The sequence below is a fragment of the Arctopsyche grandis genome, chromosome 13 (assembly GCF_051622035.1).
Source record: "Arctopsyche grandis isolate Sample6627 chromosome 13, ASM5162203v2, whole genome shotgun sequence".
Classification (NCBI taxonomy): domain Eukaryota; kingdom Metazoa; phylum Arthropoda; class Insecta; order Trichoptera; family Hydropsychidae; genus Arctopsyche; species Arctopsyche grandis.
Genome location: NC_135367.1, coordinates 15,351,019 through 15,363,985, shown reverse-complemented (window position 1 = coordinate 15,363,985; position 12,967 = coordinate 15,351,019). Strand labels below are relative to the sequence as shown.

The 12,967-nt window shown below is 32.9% G+C and overlaps 4 protein-coding genes across 4 annotated transcripts; 2 read left to right on the top strand and 2 right to left on the bottom strand.

The window, feature by feature from the left end:
• Window positions 1-633: 633 nt before the first annotated feature.
• Trax (Translin associated factor X) lies at window positions 634-2,812 on the top strand. Its single transcript, XM_077443591.1, has 5 exons — window positions 634-828; window positions 935-1,097; window positions 1,174-1,423; window positions 2,274-2,451; window positions 2,528-2,812. The coding sequence occupies exons 1-5, from the start codon at window positions 801-803 to the stop codon at window positions 2,635-2,637; spliced, it is 729 nt and encodes a 242-aa protein (XP_077299717.1). The 5' UTR covers window positions 634-800; the 3' UTR covers window positions 2,638-2,812.
• ATPsynF (ATP synthase, subunit F) lies at window positions 2,788-4,991 on the bottom strand. Its single transcript, XM_077443592.1, has 4 exons — window positions 4,742-4,991; window positions 3,279-3,377; window positions 3,083-3,199; window positions 2,788-2,998 (listed from the first exon to the last, which is right to left on the bottom strand). Exons 1-4 carry the CDS (start codon window positions 4,818-4,820, stop codon window positions 2,970-2,972), a joined length of 324 nt encoding a protein of 107 aa, XP_077299718.1. The 5' UTR covers window positions 4,821-4,991; the 3' UTR covers window positions 2,788-2,969.
• Window positions 4,992-5,973: 982 nt separating this feature from the next.
• LOC143921337 (uncharacterized) lies at window positions 5,974-9,885 on the top strand. Its single transcript, XM_077444586.1, has 9 exons — window positions 5,974-6,097; window positions 6,182-7,207; window positions 7,283-7,362; window positions 7,461-7,652; window positions 7,735-7,916; window positions 8,000-8,145; window positions 8,227-8,509; window positions 9,401-9,549; window positions 9,627-9,885. The coding sequence occupies exons 2-9, from the start codon at window positions 6,205-6,207 to the stop codon at window positions 9,767-9,769; spliced, it is 2,178 nt and encodes a 725-aa protein (XP_077300712.1). The 5' UTR covers window positions 5,974-6,097; window positions 6,182-6,204; the 3' UTR covers window positions 9,770-9,885.
• Window positions 9,762-12,518, bottom strand: Pngl (N-glycanase Pngl). The gene is made up of 9 exons (XM_077444588.1): window positions 12,270-12,518; window positions 12,135-12,194; window positions 11,886-12,051; window positions 11,593-11,771; window positions 11,337-11,519; window positions 10,938-11,260; window positions 10,507-10,784; window positions 10,145-10,309; window positions 9,762-10,067 (listed from the first exon to the last, which is right to left on the bottom strand). Exons 2-9 carry the CDS (start codon window positions 12,180-12,182, stop codon window positions 9,895-9,897), a joined length of 1,515 nt encoding a protein of 504 aa, XP_077300714.1. The 5' UTR covers window positions 12,183-12,194; window positions 12,270-12,518; the 3' UTR covers window positions 9,762-9,894.
• Between the last annotated feature and the right edge of the window lie 449 nt (window positions 12,519-12,967).

Sequence of the window (12,967 nt, the reverse complement as noted above, 5' to 3'; positions counted from 1 at the left end):
GGGAAGGCTACGTCGACACTACCGATATCTACATCCGATATTTACGAATTTTTCCATAACCAGTTCCTAAATAGTAACCACAGGTTGCAATATGGGAACTGGATATGGAAAATTCGAAAATATCGGGTGTAGATATCGGTAATGTGGACGTAGCCAATCATCATTCACCAATCATCCATCATACATATGTACAAATGCTTGTCCGGAGACACGGCTTTCGAACGAATTTGACCCGCCTGACAATGATCGCATGGAATAAGTGCTTTCCATAAAAGAAAAGGACGACAACCCCTATGCACAAGATGTTTGCTTTGGTTAGCAAAGTTCCTATTCAACCACTAATCATAATCGATCCAGAGAGTTCCGAGAAAAAGTCGAGCTACCAACTCGCGCTACGTTTCTTCACTCAACTCATTTTGAAGGTCAACCTGTGTTATATTTGGCAGCCGGGGAAGAAGTGGCGTAGCGACGAAACAATAATGGTGACCGAAACTTGACCATATCGTAGAACCGTCACAACTTCATTGACCTTTAAAATATTGCTATAATGCTATCAGCTATTAGTGAACCGAATATTCATTATCGAAAAAGTCTATGTAATGTAATGTCACAGGATTCATGTTTTTTAACTTTAAAATTAAGTGACCAGACGATTATACGGTTGTGTACATTTTTTTAACCTGACTAGAAACTACAAATAAGAGCATCAGGAAATAGTTGATATTTTTGGCTATAGTAGAAATAGTTCATGTTTAGGCCACACGTGTCATGTTTGTATCTGCGTTCGTGATTGTTGAACTATGAAGGGAGAAAAAACTATTTTGAACGGTTTTGTATCATTCTGCTATTTAAAAACTTTGTTTTAATCATTTGTGAAGTTGTAAACTTATATTATATTTCACTTTCAATATTAAAATTATTTTAATTTTCATAGATGACCCTGAAACTAAAAGTCAACAATCGCCTATACTGGATGCATTTAAACTGTATGCTGCTGAATTGACCGCTCGCCACGACAGGCACGAACGTCTTGTCAGAATAAGTCGAGATGTCACAACGGAGAGCAAGAGATCTATTTTTCATCTACATTCGCTCAAGTAACAATTCTACGTAAATCTTTCATCATAGTATGATCGATATACTTTCATAAATTAAAATTTTTCGTATGCACAGGCCTGAAGATTACGAAGTCGGTATCCCAACGGTCGAGAAACGTTTAAAAGTACTAGCTGATATACCATTGAAGAAAGCAGCCAGCGAATTGCAAACTGGCACAATGTTGAATATACCCATTGTACGTGTTTTAACACCGGCCGTGGAAGAAATGGCGGAAGCGTTTTGTTTTTTACATTACCTTAAAACATCATCAACAACAGAGATGCCAACTTGGAATGATTTGCAGAATATGTTAACATATAATGAGGTTGTACTCTTGGATAAATATACATTTTATTTTAGTATATAGTATTTTATTTGGTTGTTGTGTAGTTTTTCGCTCTAAATTAACTGGTTTTTCTCCAAATTTTCTTCCACTAATACCTTCAAACGCTTCAAACATTTATTTTTCACTCTTTCTCGAGATCAAACCCTCAGTAGGAATATCGGGACATTTTTTTATCTATATGCGACACAATTTATCCACCAAGTTTATTTTGTGCTCAAATGCATATATTGCCTAGTAAATTTTAATTGTGTATTAGGAAATGGGAATCCATAGTTTTTCTCTTTCCTGCATTTATCACTTGGTCCTTGCGCAAACGATATATCGAGAATTCACTATCATTTATTTCAAATATAAAATAAAATATATAGGATTTGGATTTCGAATTTCGAAGAATACATACTATGCAAAATTCAGTGTGACACATATGTATGATGGATGACTGATAGAATAAGAAGTGGGTGAGAAATACAATATGTACATATATCGCAAGCAACAGATGTATCTAGTTTAGCTAAATGAACTAAAGAAATAGCTAAAGCAGCAAAAACGATGGTATCCAAGAGGATGTAGAAGAAATAAGAAAGGCTACGATAAGTGAATGAATGAGCATGTGGCAAATAAGTTTTTTTTTTTTGATGATACATTTTCTAATAGACAAAACATTTTACACATATTATACATACGTGATCGTTATTGGTGTAGGGATTAGTGCTTTTTTATAAGGTTATTTTCTTGTTTTTGTCTTCTTCAGTTAGCAAAATGTTCGATTGCGAGGTTCATTTATGACTTATGTAATGTTGTGCGATGGTGTATTTAATTAAACTTATAGAAAGAAGACTCTGAAACATCACCATCATTGATTATCAGACCACTCGATTTCATGCTAGGAGTATTGGACTACACGGGTGAATTAATGCGGATGTGCATCAACAAGTCTTCTTCATCCGATACTGAAATATGTTTTACTATAAGAACTGTTATGCAACAGTTATATTTAGGCTTTTTAGGTATTAAAAATATTAACTGTGATATTTAATTCAATGTGCTTTAAGTTTTCTTTCAATTTTTTTCTTATGTTTCTAGGTTTGCGCTACCATAGAGAGTTGAATAAAAAAATGCCCACTTTTAAACAGAGCTTGCAAAAAGTCGAAGATACATGTTACGATTTAAAGTTGAGAAATCATCGGGGATGAGAATACATCAAATGGTGTATCTACAACTAAATTTCATTAAATTTATTTAACGTGGTGTTAAAAATTGTTTTTCAACACAATAAAATTACATTACCAGTAGTGATTATCAAATTATATTTGACTTCGGTTGATATATTAAAATAATACAAATCTGCACAATGAATTTTATTACTATAATAACATTTTATTTTTTTAAATACAAGAAAACATTGTACATGGAACCGGTGTTAACAAAATAGCAAGAAAAAATCTATATAATAAACATGGTCTAGATGGGAAATAAACATGATGCATAGCACACGGTCCACCTAAAATGTTCACAGGTGAAGTTCTTAGTGGTATTTAGCGTTTTTGTGTTGTTCTGTGAAAGAAATTGAAATACTATTTTCAAATATCATAACTAAATGAATGCACTGAGCAAAGAAACCACAATGGTGATACTTACGAATTCTTCCGTAATTGATTACATAGAAGAAGCCCATTCCGGCAACGACGAGTTGATAGAATGGTGCCATCGTGTTACGCTTTGGCAACATATATTTGTGTTGCCACCTCCAAAAGGCTGAAATTGACATTTTGAATAATATTAAAGAAATAATATTCAGAGTGAAAAGATTTCATGAACATGTTCGTATAATAACCTCGACTGCAAGCGCCTGAAAAAGCCTGAGGTGACTTGTTACGACGAGAAAACCATGAGCCAACTTCGTTCAATTTCAATTGAGCAAAAGGTGTATCAACTGAAAACAACATCAATTAAGTATTGAACACATTAAATATGTCTTGAAAGTCAGTAAAGGGATTCACATTTTAAATTTCTTACGTATTTCTAGTTTTCACTAGTGCTTACCAGATATTTAATAATTAAAAAATTTCATTCATAGCTGATATATGTTTGTTATATTAAATTTTTTTATTTAAATAGAAAATAACACCAATTTTGAATATACATACATATACGTATATAATTTGTAACAATTTGATCGGAATTAAATTTTTTTTACTCTTGCTATATTTTTCGTTCATTCAGCAGGCTGCAAAAATGATATATCGGATTGCAAATTTTGCACCGCTACTATAAATTTACTATAACTTTGAAAACAACAGTACTCACTATTGTCCAATTTGGATATGTAACTTTTAAAGCTGCATTTTGTTAATTGAATTGCCACCGTGTAACCTGTACTAGAATTAAAATCTAATACTTATTTTCTGCATGTGTTCTTTTGATAAGAGTAATGTGAAAATTTACAAGTAGAATAATGATCGGCAACCTTTTGAGTGATGATAATGAAAATTTTTTATAGTTAGTATGCACAATTTTATTTCCCAACTCAAATGTCTATAAAATAAATGTAAAAAATACATAATAAAATGCTACTGAGGAAAAACACATTATCAAGCTTGGTTACGGTTTACCGACGGTTAATAAATGTTAATCGATAAGGAAAATGTATATTTGCTAGTGATAGCTCCACAATTATGCATAGTATTATAGTCATCATCATCATTTACAGCCACTCACCATTCAATACCTATCCAACACGCTTCCATTTGTCTCTGATTAGCGAAACTTTCATCCACCCATCTTCCTATCACGCTTTTACATTCTCTCGGATACTATTACGGTACATATTTTGTCCATTCTTCTAGTTATGTGACCGCTTATTGCTATTTCAATCTCTTCACTCTTTCCATTATATCAACTACCCTCATACATCTCACCCATGTGTTCCGTTTCCTACCTCTCCTCGTAAACCGTTCCATACATTGGCGTTCAATGTCCAAGTTTCACATCCATACATCGCCACTGACAAGACGTCTTGAATTAAGATGACCTTGAAATGATTTAAGACTAGGCAGATAGGAGATTTTACAAAATTGAAGGCATATCAATTAGCAAATAGCAGATTCAGGTGACAATTTAACCGTCGGTACATATTGACATTAGTGGTCGGAAGCACACTTGCAGCGAAACATGGATCGATAACCTGGATTGGTGTAATACGTCAAATACTATAGGGCAGAAACGAAAGTTACATAATGCGAGAATTGAAACATCGGAGGCAGGGGTGGGGGTAGGGGGTGGGGTGGGGTGGGGCACCTTTGCCGTAGAATCGGGCCGGATCGTAAGGGCCGTGCACTGCGGGGTTGTACTCCTTGGGATAGTCGCCGAAACCCATGACGGAACGTGGATCTGATGAATACGAGTACGACCTATCGCAGCCACTAGCCGATCGTCACTACACCACTAAGCACGCCTACCAATTGCCCGCCCTAGTAATAACCACATGTACCACTCAGCAAAGGCAATTTCACACGAGCACGTAGAGGGGAAAGAGCTTATAAACAGTAATTGGCCACTCGACGGTCATATGCAACTTGCACATTAACGTCAAAATAATGAGAGCTAGTCCCCGTATGTCTGTAAAATGTAAGTGGAAGTGTTTCAAAATCAGCTCAAAAATATTATCGGTGTGACACACGGTCAGTAAAACTAATAAAAAGCTGAATTTTGTGATGTAGGAATATAGCACGACTTGTGCTATTACGAATTAAAACCAGTGATCCCATACATTTCACACCAATTGTCTTTTGGGCGAACGCAATGTGCGTAATAATCCAATTACCGATTAATACAAGTGTTATTGTATTTAAGGTGACGTAGTTGCTTCGATGGAGTGAACCAGATCGAACTCCTGAAGCTCACTGGCATCTGGGGACGATGCGCTGGTTTATATAGTCGTTGATTGTGCAACGCGTAGCTCTGCTGGTGAGATCACGTTCTGGAAGATTCCTACGAGTTTGGTGCGTAGTTAGTTAGTTGGCTCCGTGGGGGGTTCCCGTGTACTCCTGTGTGTTCCCGTGGGTTTTGATGTTGGGTAAGCTGTGTATGAAAAAATAATTTTTCGAAAGCGTAATTAAAAAAATCGTATCTAACCGCTTAGACGCCCAGCCGACGCGCTGAGCGTATAATACATAGATACGGCTGTTTGCGCCTTAAGGCGCTTTGGGCAGCTAAGCGGCTAAAGAGCAGTGTCGAATTAATGTATAAATAATAATAAAACTAGTTTTAAATAATATCACTTTTTTAAATTTTTCATACACAGCACACCTAACATCAACACTCACCGTACGCCACTGATGGAAATAAAACTTTTTTTTTTTAGAGTGAAAGATGGGCTGAAGAATTCACATAATAATAAGTGGATATTCATAAAATTTAGAATAAAAATGTTTTAAAACAATCCACCATTCTGTAATGTTTACTATACTTTTGATAAACTGATAATTTCGCTTTCGGAAAAGCGATCTAAAAATCTAACCAGAAGTGTTGATTAATGCCTGTTGTGCTATCCCATATGGCCATTAACGTCACTTTACACGTGCGCTTGCTTTTTGTATTCTAAAATCTAACGTATTCGAACTACGAATCTTTTTCATGCCAAGATAGTCTCAAGTATGTATTATATTTAATAATTAATAGTGAATTATATTTAGTCATTTTTTATATTATAATATAACACTATTTTTTTTAATCTAGCATTAACTCATCAACCATTTAACATGGAGGAAAAGATTAAATCTAAAAAGGGCACCAAGAGAAAACGAGAAGATGTACAAACTCAATATGTTGTCAAAAAAGAAAAAAAACCCAAATTAAGTATTGAAATAAAAAACGAAAGTAAAGCAAAGAAACAAAAAATTGATGAAGGTCTTAACGAATTTCAAAAAGAAAATATTTTTTTATCAAAAAGCAATGAAAAACACAATGTAGATAATTCAAATAAAAATATGAATTTCGTGAAAAAAGAAAAGACCCCAAAAAAGAAAGTACATGAAAACATCGAAATCGAAAATTTAAAAAATGGAAATACTTCTAAGGACAATATACGTTTGAAAAATGAAAAGGAAATTGACCATGTGGATAAAGTAAACAAAAATGCGAAGTTACAAAAAAAGAAGATTTTGAATTTAGATTTTACCAAAGAATTGTATTTAGAAAATAGTTTGCATACCAGAATGGGAAATGTAAATGATAATTCATCAATGAATAAAGAATGTGAAAATAATTCACCAGACAACACTAGAATCATTAAACATCAAATGGAGTCGAAGCATTTAAAGAACTCAAAGTGTGAAAAAATCTTAAAAGTTTGTGTGACTAGATATTCTGAATTAGAACTGCAAAACTACATCAATACATCTGTAGATCGCGATGCAGTGATCAAAAGTAGTGATAAAGAAAAGAAGCATAAACGAAAACTTAAAAGTATTGAGAATTCAAGTGAACTATCATTGAACACTACTAATAACATAAACAATGTGCATAGTAATAACTGTGAAGAAAATGTTGACATAAATAAAATTAAAAGATCGCCAAAGAAGGTAAACCAAAATTTCAATAAACCCACGATGGAAGAGTTTGAAAAAAATATTCAAAATATAAAAATAAATTCTCATAAGACAGCAGAGCTCACATCTCAAAGTGAAGAAGATGACATTGCTTCAACTTCGGAGGCTTATAAATTAGATGGCCATGACGATGAACAAGAACAGGACGAAATAGGTATTCATATTTAATCACAATAAGGCCTAAGAAATAAATAAAGGCTTATTAATAAATGACTTATCCATTTTGTAGATGTAACGTCTGGAAAGGGCAATGAAACTATCTTCGATGAATTTAAAGATTATTATGATTTAAATATTGATTTTTTTGAGGTTTGTTTGTCTAATTTTATAATATCTAGGACATAAATATACGTATATTTAGTTGTGAAATTTTGTTGTAAGTATATTCATTTTTTTTTCTTAAACAGAGATTAGAAAATGAAAATCTACAAGTTTATTGGAATATGCCCAAACTTCACACAATCACAAAACAACTTATACGATTGCCTGGAAAGGATGTAAAGCAAGAAATTAAAAAACAAAATCTTCCATTGAGAGAGGGCCATTTTAATTCTGATGAAGATAAAAGAATTGCCAAAAATTGGGAACGACTTTGTGAGGTTTGTCTTTAAATATATCATTTGATTTTTTGGTAATTCATTGTCAATTGTTTAGTTTGAATATTTATAGTTTTTATTTTAGAAATACAATTTACCCGACACTCCAGATGTGTTTGCGAATTGGAGAAATGGCAATCGTAACAGCCAATGTGCTCGAATAAGACAATATATAATATTATGGCTGTCACGTAAACTACCCGATAGGTTGCCCTCACAAGTTTATCATCGCTTTTTACATAATATGGGTAATACTTCTAAAGGAAGGTACACATAAATATAGTATACATCTTTTTATGTTATAAATACTGTACTCTCATTTACGCTTATTGTTTTTGTATTTTGTTTAGATTTTCAGAAACAGAAACGGATATAATTCAAACATTCATGTCAATGGATTCAAATAAACGCTTTACTCAACAATATCTTGGTGCAATATTAGGAAGAGATGAGGTATCAATCTGGCGTCGTATCAAACTGTTGAAGAGGCAAAATAGTATAAAAACATATACATATGCATGTATGATATATTATATACAACATTAAAATATCAATATTGTATTATATATATTTTTAGATGAAGGTTCTCGAAAAATCAAGTGGAATTTAGATATGTGCGAAAATCTTATTTTTGCTATACTATCAATTATATTTGAAGGGGAAAAAAATACATCAAATATAGAAAATATAATGAAATTGCGAGACAGACCTATAATATGGAATGAGTGGCTCAAAATAGGAGAAAAAATATCAGTGCCACCACTCAGTGCAAAGATTGTATGGAATCAAAAATTGTATATACAATTATTTTCAACAGAGCCTATTTTTAAGAGAAATATCATCTGCAAATTATTGCACAGGTATGTATCATTTTGTTAGGCCTAAGTGCTTACGGTTGATTTTTTAGCAAGTATACCAGATTCAGGCTACGATTTTTAATAGTCTGAACCTTTTTGGATTCACATACCATCAAAGTAGACAGCAGGTCTCTTTCGCTTTGTTTAAAATCCAAGTTATTCGACAGTTCACCGCTCATAAAAAATATTCTATCCATGATTAGTATGTGATCACAGACCTGCGGCAGTTTTAACGTGTGCTGAACCATTAAATAACAGACTTTCAGCTTCAACAGACATCCACATAATTTCGTTATATATATCAAGATCTTACGTGGAGGTTGTTAGTGGCAATCCTGAATAGGATAGTCCTTTGAAATGTGGTGTTACCGGAGGATGTTAAAGATCTCATGGAAGAAGCATGTGAGAAACGAAACGGTCCTGTAACTTCTTCATAAAAATAGAGAGCTTCTTGACACGGTAAATCGCCGTGAGATGGAATGTTCTGGCCACGTTATTCGCGGTATGATGCTAACACTTTTTTTGTTCTGGGCGCGAAAGCTTAAAATTCGTTTTTCTCTAAATCGGTGATTGTTGAATTCGCTTTTTGTATCCGCAACGCCTCATATGTACAAATACATATGTTGTATTTACAGATTTCATGCATATTATGTACATGTTACAGTCAATGTGTTAAATCTGGTTATTATTAATAATAACTGGTTAATGGAATTTCAATTTTTTAATGGAACGTAACCCAAAATAATCTAACCCTAACCCTTTCCTAATTTGATTTAATAAAATTAACCGTTTATTATTACTAATAATCATTTTATCACATTGACCATGACACAAAGTATGTGATTCAGTCAATCTTTATTTTTGTTCTAAATATGGTCAATTTTTATTTTATAGGTTTCATGAAATGCAATATAAAGATTGGAAAATAATTGATTGGAAATTAATGACATCAGAGTTTCCTATTTTTACTACAACATTTGTGTTTAAAATTTTCTATTTTTTCGCTTTAAAAGAATGCGAAAATTTAATGAAAAATTTTCGAGGTAAGATAACATCCACTTTATATGCATTGAATCTAAAATAAATATTATATAACTAAATTCTTGCTTTGAAATTTTAGAAATGATTGAATTTTTGTATAATAAATACATCGTCCAAAAATCTCCAATCAAAAATTTGAAGCTCAAAAGATTGATTTTGAACGATGAGAAAAAATTAACCTTTCATCCGCAAGATGTCAAAGAAAAGAAGGCGTCTGTCTAATTGTCAATAGAACAATTTATTTTTTTCACAAATATACACATATGGAATGTCTTATCTCCAGTAAATGATGAATATACACATAAAATATAATGCCACCAATTGACTTTTTAATTATTAATGGGTATTTATGAAGAATTTCGCAGTCTGATTGTTATTTCCATAGGATAATCCAGCGAATCCGTGCCTTGTCTTAATATTTGCGAGTGTTGCCACGCTGTTCTTCCTTCACCGCCACTTAAGTATGCAGTGAGAGTGAATTCTGTCACTGTGTTCAAATTCTCTAATGTAAAATGCTTTTCTAAAAATAAAATTTACAGTTCAAAATGTATACTACCATTAATTGGCACATATTACACCATTCTGATTAAAACTTACCCGATTCCTTGGGAATTTTCGTACAATTATCATCATAGCAAAGTATCCATTCAATTTTTCCCGATTGATATGCTTGAGATGAAACTCTGATGTTAATTCGATCTATCACTTTGTTATTGTTATCCACTTTAAACTTCCAAGAAATTTTGGCGTTCTCTGATCCTTCTAAAAATACAATTAAAAAATATGATTACAACATGTCAAACTGTGGCTATAGCGATATATTTACAACAGATAGGCCAACTACTATAACCGTCTGTTTAGAAAACAAATATAAATTGAACTGAAATCACTGAGTGATTACTGAACTGTCACTATTACAATAGCCTTGTGAATTTCATAAATTAACTGCATATAGTTACCCGTTCTTGCCAAATACGTCATTTTCCAATCTGTTTCTTCTTTCCTGAAAATGTCTTTCATTTCGTAGATAGCATTTTCCCAAGATTTTTTGCTTTTAACTGTTGTGCCATCCAATAAGGCAATTTCGTAAGTATTGGTGGACGTTCTATATTTGATGCTAACTTCTTGGTGTTCTCCGACATTCCAAACGTATGGCTTCCAAGAAGTTTCCATCCGTTGTAAACGCCAGTCTAATGAGCCAGAAGAGCGACCACTTTTTTCGTTTTCATTCGGTTCTCTAATTATAAACATAATAATGAGTCATTGCAAATAACAAAAAAGTACTCAAATAATACCCAAAAGATGGTAGAATGAAGGATGTTGGAGATGGAAATATATTGATTTCAGCAGATAGAGCAATGATACTTATCAAATGTCATAATATTATCACCTTTCTTTCATCATGTCGACCAATTCAGTGCAAAGCCTTTTTCGAATGAATTTTTTCCTTTCAAGTGACAAAATTTCCCAACGTTTGTCTCTCATCGCTATCAATGTAGTAATAAGTTCATTTTCAGTGCACATATTCCTTCTTGTCAACAGGTCCCTATGATTACTACTGTATTTCCACGTAATATCTTGAACCTCATCTTTCGAGTATGCAATTATGTAGTCTAATTTTTTCCCCCAACCGGCTTCATACATCAGTGGCGCATCAATTACATTCTCGCATGGATCACAGTGTAACCATCTTTTGAGAATCGGTGAGTAAATCTGAATATCAAAATTATGCAAAAGGATGTAGACGGAAGTTAAGTTTTCATTGTGTTTCATCGTGGAAATAACTCACCTCTGTCCATACATGATCGGTATTATCAACCACTAGTCGTGTATCATATTTCATTGCTCGACAAAATAGCATGAAACATTTGGCCCATTCGCCACATCGACCTTTACGAGTTATCAATAGCGTGGCAAGATCATTGTATCTTGGAAATTCGGTTTCAGTATCACACAATGTACATTTAAAAATCTAGACAAATTAAAGGAAAAAGTTACCAACAATATTAATGGTATTAAAAATATAAAATCTAACCAAAACATACTTCGACTCTTATAGTAACTTTGGCATCACGTTTTTCAGTATTGAACGAGTGTTTTGTGGCTCCGGAACAAAAATGACATGGAGGACAATCAACCCAACTGAAAAAGCTAGTCTTGAACCACTTCACCAATTCAATCAGAATCGCTTCTTCAAGATGCATTTCTGGAGCATCTAATGAACCTAGAAAATGAGAATATAAATTAGTACATTGTAATATTAGTTAACCTCCCAGAAGCAAAATCAGTGATTCGTGAAATGTATTGGTATGGAAAATGTACGCATGCAATTATCTACCAGTCTTGATATCTTTTTGCAGACTTCTCATTCTTTCTATGGCACACATTTGGATTTTCGCTACGGGCACATACGATATCGCCACCTCCAACAGTTTATCATCTTCATATTCCATTACATTTTGAAAATGATTGTGGACACTCTGAAGGAATGCATTTTGTGAAATCTGAAACATTAAATTTTAAATAATACATTTTGAAATAGGATAAGAATGGAATCGTTTCAAATAATAATGTAGGAAATAATAACGGTCGATCTGGACGTCGATGGAAATGAAAACTCCACACTGGCAGCCATTGCGTTCTAATACTATAAAAATAGATAATTAAAATTTAATCGGTCGGATTATATGATTATATCTATGTTTTATGATTGTAGACTTACTGATGGTCGATGTTGATTGTTAATATTGTTTAGGCATTTGGGATTAATTTACTACAATTATATTGAATATATATACATACTCAAAATATTAAAATATCAATAAACATTTATTTTAACGCGCACAATTACACTATGAATATAATTTGTCAACTACGTCCATTGGTTAATGACACAAGGAAAATTGTGCTGATTATTTCATAATGTAGTTATTTGGCCATAGCAGCATTTATCAATGACTCAAATGAAAGGAAAAATATAAAAAAGCAAAATAATGCATATATGTATATATTGCAAAATGTAAATAGCTAGTTTTAATAATTTTTATTATTTTAGCAAGAAAACAAAAGTCCGTGTGATGTGACTTCTTCTGGTGATCCCCATTGTATTGTATGGAGTTGAGATATGGGTACTAAAAAAGTTTTTTAAAAACATACCTTGGAAAATTTTGTAATTGAGTAATAATGACTCCTTTCTTGGCGGGTTTACTTTCCTTTATTACAAGAAATAGAAGAGGGACTGCCGGCTGGTGTATGGTGATTGGCACATCACCTATTGAATGTTTAACTGATACTAATTATTGAATGAACGCAGTGCACCGTCGGTAGCCCTCTGTTTATACATTTATATTAAATATTAGGTGGGGAGCGACCATAACAACATGAAGATTGTCCATACCTCTTCTTTAATTTGTATATAAA

Bases quoted from the DNA above. Each gene is read 5' to 3' on its own strand.
- Pngl (XM_077444588.1), bottom strand. From the start codon at position 12,182: ATGGCTGCCAGTGTGGAGTTTTCATTTCCATCGACGTCCAGATCGACC. The intron at 11,772-11,885 runs GTAGATAATTGC...CTCATTTTCTAG, and splicing joins GCAAAAAGATATCAAGACTG to GTTCATTAGATGCTCCAGAA. The intron at 11,261-11,336 runs GTGAGTTATTTC...TTTGATATTCAG, and splicing joins CCGATCATGTATGGACAGAG to ATTTACTCACCGATTCTCAA.
- ATPsynF (XM_077443592.1), bottom strand. From the start codon at position 4,820: ATGGGTTTCGGCGACTATCCCAAGGAGTACAACCCCGCAGTGCACGGC. The intron at 3,378-4,741 runs GTGCCCCACCCC...TGTTGTTTTCAG, and splicing joins GGCCCGATTCTACGGCAAAG to TTGATACACCTTTTGCTCAA. The intron at 2,999-3,082 runs GTAAGTATCACC...TTTCTTTCACAG, and splicing joins AATCAATTACGGAAGAATTC to AACAACACAAAAACGCTAAA.
- LOC143921337 (XM_077444586.1), top strand. From the start codon at position 6,205: ATGGAGGAAAAGATTAAATCTAAAAAGGGCACCAAGAGAAAACGAGAA. The intron at 7,208-7,282 runs GTATTCATATTT...TCCATTTTGTAG, and splicing joins ACAAGAACAGGACGAAATAG to ATGTAACGTCTGGAAAGGGC. The intron at 8,510-9,400 runs GTATGTATCATT...TTTATTTTATAG, and splicing joins ATCTGCAAATTATTGCACAG to GTTTCATGAAATGCAATATA.
- Trax (XM_077443591.1), top strand. From the start codon at position 801: ATGAAGGGAGAAAAAACTATTTTGAACG. The intron at 1,424-2,273 runs GTTGTACTCTTG...TTAAACTTATAG, and splicing joins ATATGTTAACATATAATGAG to AAAGAAGACTCTGAAACATC. The intron at 2,452-2,527 runs GTATTAAAAATA...TTATGTTTCTAG, and splicing joins GTTATATTTAGGCTTTTTAG to GTTTGCGCTACCATAGAGAG.